Consider the following 15500-nt stretch of genomic DNA (forward strand, 5'->3'; position numbering starts at 1 on the left):
TAGGTGCTCAGTAATTTTGTAACAATGACTGAAGAAACACATGACAAGCCCAGAGTCCAGAATTCTGGTTACACTGTTGCTGTTTTATATCATGTTGGACATGGCATTAAACCTCCTTTTAGTTTGGAAGATGACCTTCAAGAAGATGGTTACTGTATTCATCCATGATTAGCTTTCTATTCTATTTAAATACAAGGAAAGGAATAGAGGATGTGAAGTGATGGCAAGAAAGGTCCAGAGGGCGATGAAAGGAGTTGGTGGCACCGGATTGGTTGGCTGAGAATCCCCAGGAAATAGTCAAAATGATTCCTGGGAAAATTATGGTTCTCTAAGAGGATCTAACCTTTGGAAAAACTGCAAAAAGTTTCTCATTGAAGTTCTCCTTTTCCTTTCTGCATCTCTTTCTAAAATCCCCACATCCACCATCACCATCATCATCATGCTCACCTCCAACAAATCAGTGTCATCATGTTTCCCATTCTGTCTTGCTGCCAAAGAAAATGCCTGATAAACTCATATACTCACAAGTACAATATTTGGAACTCCTTATTGCTGTATCCTCCTGCCTGTAGGGCTTGAATTTTCCAACCCAACCTGTTTGCAGGAATGTTTAACTCATATAAATTAATTTGTAAAGGTTGAACTTCCGGCAACCAGAGGCAGAAGGGTACTTTATTTAGTGGACAAAGGGAGACCTTTATAAGCCTCCTCAAATCCCACCAGGAGGTGCCTCGGTTCTTCCAGCCCCACCTCAGTACCTGGCTCCCAGGAATACCATGAAAATCCAACTGCACAAATCCAGTTCCTGCACACTACTTTGTAATCAAGACCATCATTTGGGTTCCCTAACTCCGAGGGTGAGGAGAGTGAGGCATTCATCTTGGGTGCAAAATTTAAGGAGGCCCCACAAAGCTCAGTAATCAAGATGAATAATATTTTAATGCAACATTTTAAAAAATAGTATTAATCTATTATGAAAAATATAAAATTTTAAATAGACAGGATGAGTATTACTAAGCTTTCCTTTTGCTGGTTGCATCACTCTGCACTGGGGGAGCATTGTGGGGTGAGCACCCAGGGCCCAAGCTGAGACCACAGCTGTCCAAGAAGTGGCGGGGAGCCTACAAGACACTGTCACCAAACACTGCCCCTAAGAATGAGTCCTGGAGGAATGGTTCTCAAAGGCAGAGAAAGAGACTTTGCTTGAGCTCAGCCGCCCTAGTCTCTACGAAACTGTTACCATTCTGCACAAAGAAATGTCAGAACCCTTTACAGGGTATTCACATTTTCTCCAGGAATCCACTCCATCCCACATATAGAAGATTGGATCCGTGACATGAAATAGTGAAATCCTTCACTTCCTGGTCCACCAAACTTCCTGGTGTGACAAAAGCCATGGACAAATGTTACTGATCATTTTCTATCCCTCAAATAGCAAATACAGGGAGGAGGAACATAGTGAGCTATATCTCTTTGCTGAGCACTGCGAACATGATAAATGCTGACTGAGAAGACCCTGTGTTCTGAAAGACTTTTAGTTATTTCTGAGAACTTCCATGCCCTCCACTACCAAGCCCCCAACCAACACAGGGGTGGGGTGATCTCATCAGTACTATCAGTCAGACAGGGGCTGCAGCCAGGGAAAGTAACTGTCAGCTTTCCCCTGCTAATGTAGCCAGGGGAAGAATGCCAAAGAAGGAATGCTTCTTAATTTAAGTGAATTGGAAGGTATTTTGGGGATGGAAATTAATCCTTTTTGAAAATAAATGATGGAAGGGGGGCCATTAGCTCCCAAACTGTACCTGTTCTGCATGACAGCTGTAGCCATAGCAGACACTGCAAGCCTGGCCATACTGGGGGAGAGAGAGGGCTGACCTCAGGCATCTCAGTAGATGACACTCCTCTCTCCTGGTGCCTCAGCCTTGCTCTACCCAAACCGCGATCTCAATATCCATCTTGTACCATCTCCACTGGCCTTTGGCAAGAAATTGGGACTAAGTTTAGCAATGGTATCTCACACCTGTTTTTCCATTTTAATAGAGGATTCGTGATGAATAAGAGTTTTAAGGAATCTCTAAAGATAACACAGCAGGCCTTTATAAAGGCAGGAGGTAGATAATCCATGGCAGGATATCCTGTGAAACATAATTCTCTAACTTCAGACCCTGGGGATATCCACAGTCCAGGTAGTAAGTGCTAAGAGTTAAACAGCAAAACTTGAAAGCTGACTTCCTCTCCAGTGCCCTTGCATTGAAGATGTAGAGAGTGAAAGACTGGAAACATTTTCTGAGGGCATGGTTTCCTGAGTATATGGGTATTCCCTCTATTTGGAATATTTTCCTCCAGATCTTCTTCAGGGTTCCTTCCTGTGGTAAGCATAATAATATAGCCCCCCTCCAAGTTGTCCATGTCCTAATCCCCAGAACCTGTAAATATGTCAGCATACACGGCCAAGGGGAATTAAGGTTGTAGATGGAATTAAGGTTGTCAATCAGATGACCTTGAGAAGGGGAGAGAAACCTGGATTTTCCAGGTGGGCCCCATATAATCACAAGGGTCCTTACAAGTGGAAGAAGGAGGCAAAATAGAGAGAACCAGAGAAATGGCAGCATAAGGAAACTTTGGCTAGATGTTGCTGGCTTTGAAGATGGAGGAACAGAGTCATGAGTCAAAGAATGAATGCGTGGCCTCTAGAAGCTGAAAAAGGCAAGGAAGTGGATTCTCCCCTAGCTGTTCCAGAAGGAATGCAGCCCTACCAACACTTTTAGTCCAGTGAGACCCATTTTAGATTTCTGACATCCAGAATTGGAAGATTAATAAATGTGTGTTGTTTAAAGCCATTATGTTTGTGGTCATTTTAGTAGCAATAAGGAACTAATATACCTCCTTATCATTTGTTATCAGCTTAAATGTCATCCTCTTAATGAGGCTTTCCTTGACCCCTCTCGCCTACTAAAATACCTCCCCCAGCCCCAGGCATTCTCTACCATACATTCTTATTTCCATTTGCTTGTGATTATCTAAAATTATTTTAAATGTGTGTGTATTGCCTGTCCCCTCTCACAAGAATGTAAGCTCAAGAAGAATAGGGACTTTGTTTCTCTTATTCACCTATGTATCTCCATTGCTCAGGACGCTGGTACATGATAGGCATTCAGTGAACATTTGTTGTATGAATGAGCTTAAAGCTAATGGAGACCATAACATTCTTGCTAAAGCTGAATCACAATTAAAGGGCAGCTGTTAGAGGAGATCTAAGCCTTGAAAATCCTGTGTTTCGTGGAATTGTCCAATATAAACCAGGAAAAGAAATAGAAATAGCAAGAAAACTGGGAACTCAGTTGTTCAATTCTATATAGTGGAGGCAGAAAGCTTGAATAGTAAGTACTATCCCTTAGCAACTTCAGACAAGTCCTCTGAGATTACCAAGCAGTTTTGGAGGACCAGAGAAGGGTGAAAATGTAGGTGGGTTAAATACATAAATATTGCTTAATCATTATAATTCTTAAAGGATCACATCCAAAAATGATTCATAACACAAGGAGAAAAAAATAGATAAGTAAAACAAGACAAAATAGTAATGGTCTTTTCTTTTATATTGATTAGTCAATTCTCTAATGCAGATTCTGAAAATCACTGGGTTCAGCTGAAGGCTGCAGTACTGATAATCTCTTTGATTTTTCTAATCTTACATAAGCAGACCCAGTACCTAAAACACACCTTTAAAAATGTCTGGTCCCAGTGGAGGCAGGATCTGCCTTGCCCAATGAGTGAGGCTGTGCAGACACGTCGTCCACACCCGGGTGCCAACATCCTGGAAAAAGGGCCACCAAGCTCGGTGCCCTGTCAAGCTAGTGCTCGCCTAGAGCTGCGTCCAGATCCAAAGGGTCGCACCTCCCTCCCGCCACGCGGACTCTAAGCCTGGCAAAGCCATTGAACGAGGGCGGGACCTCAGGGTATCCCGCCAATGGCAGCGCGGCAGGGCTGGACGGAGAGGGCTGGGCCCAGGAGTGGTGGTGGGAGTTCGCGGCGGCCCGAAGCCCTGGGCGATGTGGGAACCTCTGGAAGTTGGAGCGGCGCTTGGTGGCGCCCTTTTCGTGCTGCTCTTCGCGCTGGGGGTCCGCCAGCTGCTTAAGCAGCGTCGGCCGAAGGGCTTCCCCCCGGGGCCGCTGGGGCTGCCATTTATCGGCAACATCTACTCTCTGGCCATCTCTGCCGAGCTTCCCCATGTCTACATGAGAAAGCAGAGCCAAGTGTTTGGCGAGGTACAACCCCGACGAGCCCTGGGCAGGGAGGGCCACTGTCTGGAGCTCGCGTCTGCCCGGCCCTTCCTCTCGGCCGGACTTACGGCCACTCCTGACCCGATTTGCCGGGACCTCTCTGCCTACTGGCCTTTGAGGAAACCCATTTCCCGGGGCAGGAGGGATAACTCGACGCAGCGATCCCTGACGCGGAAGTCCTGCCCCTGCCGGGTGCTCCATTCCAGGCTGAAGCTCTGCGGCGATCCGGGACCGACTTTCCCGCCACTGTAGGGCGTAAACTCTGGCGCAGGCCTCACGCGGCGCCGAGCTAGTGTTTCCGCGCCTGCGCGGTGTGGAATTGCAGCCCGCCCTCAGGCGCGCCCAGCGGGCGAACCAGCCCCCGACCCGAAGTTTCTTGCAAGCAGCAAGCGTAGGTTAGGTGTCAGCCTACAGCTTCTCGGAAAAACCAGGCACTCTGAGTTGAATTCTAGGACCAAGTTAATTGTTAATAGGAGGTTCTCTGATGTTTGATTTGGCAAAGGATGGGTCCAGGAGTTTGCAGTGAGGATTACAAGGGAGAACGCAAGTGAAGCCCCTGGCCGAGAACCGGCCTCTGTTAAATGATTGTGTGTGTGTAACAGAGGGCCGGGAGGATGAAAATAGGTGTTAAAGGGAAGTTAGACTTCGGTAAAGAAAATGAATAATTCTTACATTTGGTTTTCCACCCTCCAGTTCTCCAAGAATTGAGTGTATTTCCATGATTTCCATCAATCTCACTTTTGGTATGATGGTACAGAGCGTCATAATATTCTAGAAAAATAAGATGTGAAAGCATAAGACTAGAGGTTGAGTCTTCTGCCAAATACAACTTGACCTTTATTTCTTTGAATCTTAATTTTTTTTCATATGTGTAATGGAAATAATTCAAAACAGTGAAATGCTGCTCAAATGTTCTTGGTTATTAATTACAAAGCAGATTTATTAGGCTGACAAATTTTAAAAAATTCTAAACCAATTATTTGAAATGGTTTCTTGCAGAATAGGAAATTAAGTTTTTCATATATAAATTTTGACATGAAAGGAGCTGTGTATTTGCTACAAATATTCCTTTCAGGCAGGGGGATCATCTAAGTCTCTTATAATAGGTTAGAAATTAAATTATAAATTTTCTGGAAGACTGTCATCTTGGGATGGATAGATCTAGTTCAGTGGATAAATATTTGGCGTGAGTAAATCGTTTTATTGCTGGTGAAACTATGTGAGGTGACCATCGCTTTTCAAGAAGGCTACTAAAGGGCTCTTTAGTACACACTGAACATAGATAAACTGTGCAATAGGTACTAAATGGGCAGAAGAAACAGAGAAAGGAGCAAGAAGGCAAAGGATGTATGCTTTGGAGAAAAGGCATTGTTTACTTGATTCTGCCTTACACTTAAGCTGAATATTACTAAATATATTAACTCTTTAAGCTATGGCAATGTAGATAGTTATCCTAGTAGTGAAACATCCTTAAAAGTCTCCTATTATTTTAGAGGTATTTCCCAATTCTGAAAAAGTCTCAAAATCATTATAAGTTGTTAAAATACCATGCCTTATTTTAGAGAAGGGAAGAAACCATTACTGCCTATATTTCTGGAAGGTTATAGAAAACTGTTTGTAGGGCTTATTTGTAAATAAACCAGAATCTGACTGTTCCATGGTCTTACCTTATATTTTGGAGATGTGTCCCCCCCACACACACACACAAAAAAACAAAAAACCCTGTACTTTAGAGAAACACCAATCACTTCAAGTGACACCTACTTTTGTGTTGTCTTTGAATTCAGTTATCCTTTATAATTCTTCAAAGGAAGGTAGACAGTCCTCGGGTCTTGCACATTCATTTTAAAAGCATTTTTAAATAGAAACACACCACTCCCAGAAATACCATGTTCTTGAAATTCATCCGAATGAGTAAACATCTACAGTGACTTTAATCTTAATTTAGATTTCAAGAAGCTTTCCCCAGCTTGCAAAGCCAGTGAAAGTGGCATTTTCAGATTCTTTTCTGACAATGCACATAATGACAATAAGAAAATTCCTTTTCTTTAAAGCAAGTAGAGTTGACAACTTATTTATTTTTATATCAAGCATTTATTGCGACGAGGAGGCACTCTGAGATTCTGTGGAGAGTTCAAAGATGAAAAAGATGAATCATTGATCCTAAGGAGTTTATAATGTAGCAGGCAGGCAGAAAACAAAAATATAAATGTTTCTGTTTAAAATAGCATTAAATAAGAATTTCTAATCATGTGCTGTGTTGGTTCAAAGGAGAGAGAGAAAGAGAAAATTCACTGAATGGAGAGGCCAAGGAAGGCACCGTAAAGGATGGGCCCTAAACATTTGGTATGGTTTGGACGTTTTAGAGGTCAGAGGAGGCATTCCAAATGCAAAAAACGGCCAGAGCAAAGGTTGAAAAGTGTGTAGCAATATGTGTCAGCCTTCAGCAGCAACATTTTGCAGTTTATAAGCTCTTTGCTTTTATTAGCGCTTAGCCTGTTGTGTTGTAGTAATATGCTTAAATGTATGTCTCCACCACTATTCATTAATTCGACATATATTCATCTATTGTAACTACTTGCTAGGTCCTGTCCTAGGTGCTGGAGAAACAGCAATGACCAAAACAGAGATTAAAATCCCTACTCTTGTGTAGGCTATATTCTAGTGGGAGGAAGACAGACAATATAAATATAATAAGTATATCCTATAATATGCTTAAAGAGTATAGAGTATGAAGATGGAGAACGCTAGGGCATGAAATTTTAAATGGGTTGGTCAGAGCATGCCTGGCTGAGAAGGTGGCATTTTAGAGAAGACTTAAAGTAAATGGAGTGTAATACAGGAATATCTAGGGGAAGAACATACCAGACAAAAGGAAGAGCAAGTACAAAGACGGTGAATCAGGAGTATTCCAGGTTGAGCATCATCTTTAAAGAGATAACGGTGAAATTAGGGAGTCTGCTTAGGAGGATATTGCAGTAACACAGAGGAGAAATGAAGTGGCTTGGACCAGAGAGGCAGTGATGGAGGTAGTAGGAAATTGTCAGATTCTGTTTATATTCTTGAAGTAGAGATGGTTGCTGAGCAGTTGGATGTGGGGTCTGGGAGAGAAAGTGAAGTCAACATGGGCTTCAAGGTCTTGGCCCTGAACACCTTGAAGGATGCAGTGGCCATTAACTGAGGGGGTGAAAAATTGTGAGTAGAGCTGGTTGGAGGATGGAGGGGCTTGAATATCATAGACTAACTTCTAGAAGGTAAGAAGAGTGTCTCATGCATTCTATTTACATCTTTTCAGCACCATAATTAGCCCATAATAGATACCAAAAATATGGAATGAATCAAAGAAAATCTAAGCCCAATCTTGGTCCCTTCAGTAGACCAAAGCAGTTTAAGGATGTTTCCACAATTTGATTCACAGACTTACCAAAAGTCCTTGAAAACAGTGTATGCCAGAATAGATACTGGTGCACATAAGTTTCCCCAGTCAAGTTCTTGAGTGGATTGTGCAATAACTTTCTCAGTTCTTAACTCCTCCTTGATTTTTGTAATCTCTAGTGACCGCAGCCTGATAGCTTTACTCTGAAATAAACTCCCCTCTGTTTGTTCTTCCTTTATGCTAATCCAATCTTCAAACCCAGGGGCTTTTACCATCCTTGTGAAATCATCAATTAGTCAATTTTTTCCTGCATCAGGACCACTTCCTATTCACTGATGCCACCCTTTCATTATCTCCGCTAAAATTACACTTCTGGAAAAAGACTTTCCTTTAAGACCACTCCATTACTGCATTGGGAGTTGAAAGGGTCCCGCCTTTTCTTGGCTAGTAGCCATCCTCTTTATGGTGAAACCTCTTCCACTGCCACTTTTGAGTAATACCATTGTGTGTGACAGGCAGTTCACGCTCCCATCCCAAGGTCCTCGACATACCCACTGCACAGTTGGCGGGGAGGGACCTACCCGTGTGGCAAAGCCTCTGGTGGTACCAGTGCTCAGCTGTTGTTTCTTTTACCACTAGGAGGTCTTTATGATAACTGCTTCTGCTGATCTAGCAGCCTGTACTTCTGTCTTATCACATGTACTCATATTTCTCTGCTAAGCCTCCTTGGTTTCTTCCAAAGTAGTATGTACATGGTTAATATACTCCACCTGTTTGCACAAAGATAAGGCTTGGCTCAGTATTATAGCTCTGAAACACCAGACCAGAGCAAACAAATCCCTGAGAGAAGGGGGATAAGCAATCCTGGCACCCCACCAATAAGGTAACATTGTTCTCTCACTGGACTAGGCTAGACCGTGGGAGGTGTGACATTGTAAGTGAACCTGGGGTGAGGCACCCAGCAAACAACTCCAGCAAGGCATAGGGTGGAGATTCTGTCTTGCCTTCTCCTTTGCTGAGGGGAGACACCAATGCCTTTGTGGTGAATGCCTTTCTTCCAAGGTCACTTTCCCTGAGTGCCCTCTTGGAAATTCAGGGACCCAGATACAAATGAGCCGAGTTATAATCAGTTTATACTACTTAAAGGAGACTAGACATATTCAATCCGACTGCAGCCTTTGGGGGCCTTGACTAGGGGCCTTGACTAAATAATTAACAGCAGACTCTCTACGTGTCTCCATTCTGAAGTTCCTCAATGGGTCATGGAAATGAGGGGGACTTTGATACCACCACCACCATCCCCTCCCCACCCCCGACCTAAGGCTGGAATAATAAGTGATATGTAGATGGTGCTGCTTTCTTATTCATCTTGGAATAAAAGGAGATTCATTGATGTCATTGAATATTTTGAGATGGAAAGAATATTGAAGAGCATCTAAATCAGATATCATATTTTATATGGCAGCCCTGAGGCCTAAAAAAAGTTAAGGGTTCTTCCCAGGGTCCTGTATCTGTTCAATAGCAAAGCGTAAACCAGAACCCAGATCTCCTGAGTCCAGTGCTGTTTTCATTATACCACTTGTAAGATTACAGCTTCAGGTCCTGAGTGGCTTAATGAAGTGACAGAGTTTGACATGCCTTGTAAAGAGAAAGACAATCTAAATATTGGCAATTGAGTAATGAACGTGTATATTTTTCAGAGAATTAACAAATATCAGGAGAGCTGGGCTTAGCACAAGTGGGTTTCCATGGTTATATTTCTCCATACATTCTGCCACTTAAATACTGTTTTCCTTTTCTTCTTCTCGAAGATCTTCAGTTTGGATCTTGGAGGCATATCAGCTGTGGTGCTAAATGGCTATGATGTAGTAAAGGAATGCCTTGTTCATCAAAGTGAAATTTTTGCAGACAGACCATGCCTTCCTTTATTCATTAAGATGACAAAAATGGGAGGTATGTTTATTTTCACTTATTCAGGGATTATTAAACTCTTAAATCACAAACCTTATTTTAAATAAATTTAGTGCATAAAGTTTGGATTATATTGTTTGTTTATTTATTTAAAGAAACCTAGTACTTGAGGATCTTTCAGGCTGAATTACAATCATATTTTAGACAAGTAAATGCTAATTCTACTGTCATAATCCAGTTCTAAAAAATATTGTAAATAATGTTTTAAAGAATTAGCACTTAATATCTTCAGTTTTTGTGAAACATGTTGGTAATATATACACACTAACACTCACACACACTAAAGTGTCCTTTGGAAGCCAATCTTGACATCTTTGTTAAAATTCTTAAGTTTACAGAACCTGAAGAAGCCTTTCTTAACTGTTAGTCAATATGATATGTAAAGGGAGATTTGTATAAAGGTTTATAGGATTCTGTATAATTTAGTGGTGATCAGTGTTGGATGATTATGTATGCAACAAGACAGAAGAGCTAAGAGTTGACAGAACTGGTAAGAAGAAACCAGCAACAGAAAGACTGAAATAGAATGTCGAAGTCAGAGACAAAGGTTTTAAAAATTAACAGACTGAGTTTTTACCCGAGATGTGTCTTGAATTCTCTAATTTAATGTGAACTTCACACTTAATTTCAAAGCAGTATTTAAAAATATCCTGCTTACATAGGATGTCTAGGCTGTTCTGAACAAAAGTTGTTTCATGGAATGCTAGGGATCAAACTGGGCTGGCTAGCATTCAAGAATGGAAGAAGTGTAATTGGAGTGAGTATAGACAATTCTTTCTGGAGTTTTTCTGTAAGTGGCAGCTGAGAAATGGGGTGGTAAGTGGCTGGGAGAATGTAGGTTCATGGAGAGTGTTTGGCTTAAAGATGGGAGCTGTAATATATGTTTATGTGCTGATGGCCTAGTAGAAAGGGAAAATTTAATATATTACAGAAGAGGGAAAATGATCATATCAAAGGGAGAAAACAGTTGCTGAACTGCTGTCCTTAAGTAGAAAAGAGAAATAGTATTCAGGTATAAGTGAGGGATTAATATGTAGGAGCAGGAGCAATTACTTCATGGTAACAGGAAGGAAAAAAAGTTATGTGAGGAGGAAAGATGCCAGTAAGTTAGTAATTATAGATGTGGAACAACTGGAAGTCCCATACATTGCTGGTGGGAATGCAAAGTGGTTTAACCACTTTGCAAAAGCAGTTTGGCAATTTCTTATAAATTTAAACATATGGTTTCCATATGATCCACCAATTCCTTTCCCAGATGTTTACCTAAGAGAAATCAAAACAAACGTGCACACAAATACTTTTAACAATTATTACAGTTGTTCACCTTTCAGTAAGTTAATTCATAATAGCCCAAAACTAGCAAGAACTCAAATGTCCATCAACTTGTGAAAAAACTTTTAATTTGAAATACTTTCAAATTTATAGGACAGTTAAAAAAATACAAGCCCCATGCGGAGAACTCCAACATAACCTTATCTCCCCAGCTACCCAGCTCCACTGATGTTAACATTTGGCCATATTTGCCAAATCTCACATATCATTCTATCTGTCTATCTGTCTATCTATCTATCTATCCATCCATCCATCTATCCATTCTCTGAACACTTGATTTTAGGTTGTATACCTCATGCTCCTTGAATCCTTAACACTGCAATGTACATTTCCTAAGAACAAGGATATTCAGTTTTGTAACACCTCAAGTGTAGTTATCAAGTTCAAGAAATGTAATATCATTACAGATCTTACAGTCTGCATTCCAGTTTTGTCATGTGTCCCAATAACGTCCTTTTGAACCTTTTCTTCTCCCTTATTAGATCTCGTTCGGGATCACATACTGCATTTAATTGTCATTGTCTCTTTATTTGCTCACTCTTTTTTTTTTTAATTGTGGAAGCATATGCATAGCATAAACTACTGCCAAAGACACCATTCAGTGGGATTAATGATATTCACAATGTTGTAGTACTCTCACCACCTTCCATTACTAAAACTTTCCAATATCCTCAAACAGATACACTCATTATACATTAATTCCCTATTCCCCCTGCCCTCTGCCCCTGGCAACCTGTGCTCTACTTTCTGTTTCTGTGAACTTAAATATTCTGATATTTCTTTGTAGTTACCACAGGGCTTAAATTTAACATCCTAAATCTATAACAATCTTGTTTATTTTGATACCAACTTAACTTCAAAAGTGTACACAGAGAGAACCTAAGATGGCGGCTAGGTGAGACAGGGCAAAAAAACACCTCTGTGAAAAATAACTAGATAAAAGCCAGAAAGTGATGCAGAACACCAGTTCCAGCATGCACCAGCCAGACAAGTTCTGCTAAATCCACAGGGACCGCGCATTTGATGAAACCAGGAGTCTGCGTTCTGAAATCAGTGAGTGAGCCGGCTGAAAGTCCGGCGGCCATGCTGCAGTGTGGGGAAACCATGGGTTGGCGTTTGGAGACAGACTAGTTCTTTAAAAAACAAACAAACAAACAAAAAAACACCCCGGGATACAGCGGTGAGAACCACGCAGTGAAGTGCGGCAGAAGCGGGTCTTGCGAGCACCTCAATATCTGGCATGGAAGATAGCCCTTCCTGCACCCGCTGCTAATTGTCTCAGAGCCAGGAGGGCAGAGGGGAGCCAAAAGGAGAAAGAAACCGTGCCCCTTGCAGCCATCTTCCTGGCAGGCTGGGGACGCTCCTGCCTGGGCCCAGAGCCGCGCCAAGGGTCCCAGTGTGACGGGGAGTATTTCCCTCAGCACCACGCACACGCCATAATATTGGCCATGGACAGTGGCCTTTAGTGCACCCACAGCTAATTGTCCCAGAGCTGGGAAGGCAGAGCTGTGTGAAAAGGGGAAAATTAACATGCCCCATTCAGCCATCTTTACAGTAGGCTGGGAAGGCCCCTGCACAGCCCGGCGGCCTAGGGCTTCCCTTGAGGGATGGTGTTCACTTGTGACACAGCCTTCCCTCAGCAGAGGTCCTGGAAGAGCATGGCTGGGAAGAGGAACCCACCAGGAAATCCCAGGGACCCTATGCCAGTGCCAGGGACTTGTGGGTCAGTGGCAGAGACTATCTGTGGCAAGACTGAAATGAAAGCTTAGACTCTTGCAACAGCTTTAAATCTCCGGGAACACCTGGGAGGTTTGATTATTAAAGCTGCCCTGCCTCCCTAACTGCTCAGACACACGCCCCACATTCAGGGCAGATAGTACCAACAACACACCCAAACTTGGTACACCAATTGAACCCCACAAGAATCAGACCCCCACACACCACAAAGACAAAGTTGGGGAGAACTGACTTGAGGGGAATAGGTGACTCACAGACGCCATCTGCTGGTTAATTAGAGAAAGTGTATGCCACCAAGCTGTAGATCTGACAAAGTAGAGATTGGTGTTTTTCATATCCTAAAAGAACCCTATCAAGTAAAGCAAGTGCCAAGAGGCCAAAAACACAGAAAATTTTAAATCATATGATAAAACCAGATGATGTGGAGAACCCAAACCCAAACACCCAAATCAAAAGATCAGAGGAAACACAGTAATTGGAGTAATTAATCGAACAACTAAAGACAAACAGCGAGAGCATGGCACAGGATATAAAGGACATGAAGAAGACCCTAGAATACCATAAAGAAGAAGTTGCAACAAGAGTAAATTAAAAAAAGATGATCTTATGGAAATAAAAGAAATTGTTGACCAAATTAAAAAGATTCTGGATACTCATAGTACAAGACTAGAGGAAGTTGAACAATGACTCAGCCTCCTCGAGGACCACAGAATGGAAAATAAAAGAACAAAAGAAAGAATAGGGGAAAAAATCAAAAAAATCAAAATGAATCTCAGGGATATGGTAGATAAAATAAAACATCCAAATTTAAGACTCATTGGTGTCCCAGAAGGGGAAGAGAAGGGTAAAGGTCTAGAAAGAGTAGAGGTCATTCTGGTGGGCACTCTTACGCACAAAATAGACAACCCTTTTTAGGTTCTAGTGAATTGGAGTAGCTAGCAGTAAATACCTGAAACTATCAAACTACAACCCAAAACCCATGAATCTTGAAGATGATTGTATAAAAGTGTAGCTTATGAGGGGTGACAATGTGATTGGGAAAGCCATATGAACCTCACTCCCCTTTGTCTAGTTTATGGATGGATGAGTAGAAAAATGGGGGAAGGAAGAAAACAAAACAAAACAAAAAAAGGCACCCAGTGTTCTTTTTTACTTTAATTGCTCTTTTTCACTTTAATTTTTATTCTTGTTATTTTGTGTGTGTGGTAATGAAGGTGTCAGGGATTGATTTTGGTGATGAATGCACAACTATGTGGTGGTACTGTGAACAATTGAATGTATGCTTTCTTTTCTATGATTGCATGGTATGTGAATATATCTCAATAAAATGAATTAAAAAAAGAAAAGTGTACACAAACTATGTTCCTGTACCTCTCCATCCCCCTACCCTTAAATGGTTCTTGTCTCAGATTACATGTTTATAGATTGAGTCCAAAACCATTGATTTAGCGTTATAATTTATGCATTTGCCTTTTATATCCTGTAGGAAGTAAAAAGTATAGTTACAAACCAAAAATACAATAGTGTTGGCATATATTTACTCATATCATTACCCTTCCTGGAGATATTTATTTCTTCTTGCAGCTTTGATCTATTGTCTATTGTCCTTTACTAAGTCTGCAGAATTCTCTTTAGCATCTCTTATTGGACTGTTCTAGTGACTAACTCCCTCAGCTTTAGTTTATCTGGGACTGTCTTAATCTCACCCTCCTTTTTGAAAGACCATTTTTCTGGATATAGAATTCTTGGTTAGCAAATTTTTGCATTCAGCACTTAAAATGTCATCCCACTGCCTTCTTGCTTCCATAGTTTTTGATGAGAAATTGGCACTTAATCTTATTGAAGCTCCCTGTATGTGTCATGTTGCTTCTCTGTTGCAGCTTTCAGAATTCTCTTTATCTTTGGCCTTCAGCAGTTTCATTATAATATGCTATGGCATGGGCCTATTTGGATTTCTCCTGTTTGGAATTTGTTGGTGTATATATTCATGTCTTTCATTTTAATGTCTTTCATTAAATTTGGGGAGTTTACAGCCATTATTTCTTTGAATATTCTCTCTGCCCCTTTCTCTCTTCTTTCTCATTCTGGACTCACAGATTCCTCAGACCCTGCTCATTTTTCTTCATTCTTTCCTCTTTCTGATCCTCAGACTGGAAGATTTCACTTGTCCTACCTTCAGGTTTACTGATTCTTCTGCCGGCTCCAATCTGCTATTGAATTCCTCTAGGAAATTTTAAATAATAGAATTACTGTGATTTTCAGCTCTGTTTTGTTCTTCTTCATAATTTCCATCTCTCTATTGAAATTCTCTTTGTGTTCATCTGTTGTTTCCCTGATTTCCTACAATTCTTTGTACATGTTTTCCTTCAGCTATTTGAGCATATTTAACCATTTCTTTGTCTGGTATGTCCTAGGTCTGATCCTCCTTGTAGACAGTTTCTAATGTTTTAATCTTCTCCTTTGCCTAGGCCATCGTTTCCTGTTTCTTTGTTTGTTTTGTTATCTTTTGTTGAAAACTGAACATTTTGATATTTTAATGTATTATCCCTGGAATTTAGATTCTGAGGCATCTGTTCCTTAAACTGTATCCAGCTAGTGTTATGACAGAGCTTTCACTGAATGCCAGAAGCTAACAGATAAAAAGGGAAAAAGAAGACACTTTTCCTAGTCTTTGCAGATTAACCTGTGTGAGTGTTTTCCTTTAGAGCTTATCCATATAGCGAGTTTAGAGAATAGGAAGAGACCAACCTGTAGGGGGCTCCCTGATCCTTTCTGTGCATGAGTCTTGTCTTGGGCATGCATGT

General features: G+C 41.2%; 1 protein-coding gene across 3 annotated transcripts in view; it reads left to right on the top strand.

Annotated features, from left to right (window-relative positions):
• Positions 1 to 4024: 4024 nt before the first annotated feature.
• Positions 4025 to 15500, top strand: part of LOC119536529 (vitamin D 25-hydroxylase) — a 51255-nt gene continuing 39779 nt past the window's right edge. For all 3 annotated transcript variants that reach the window (XR_005217404.1, XM_037839376.1, XM_037839375.1), the window contains exons 1-2: positions 4025 to 4265; positions 9468 to 9609. Coding sequence is in view for 2 of the 3 variants with exons in the window: in XM_037839376.1 (XP_037695304.1) it covers positions 4050 to 4265; positions 9468 to 9609 (358 nt within the window). In the remaining variant the exon portion in view is untranslated. The remainder of the gene's footprint in view (positions 4266 to 9467; positions 9610 to 15500) is intronic.

The sequence above is a fragment of the Choloepus didactylus genome, chromosome 6 (assembly GCF_015220235.1).
Source record: "Choloepus didactylus isolate mChoDid1 chromosome 6, mChoDid1.pri, whole genome shotgun sequence".
Classification (NCBI taxonomy): Eukaryota; Metazoa; Chordata; class Mammalia; order Pilosa; family Megalonychidae; genus Choloepus; species Choloepus didactylus.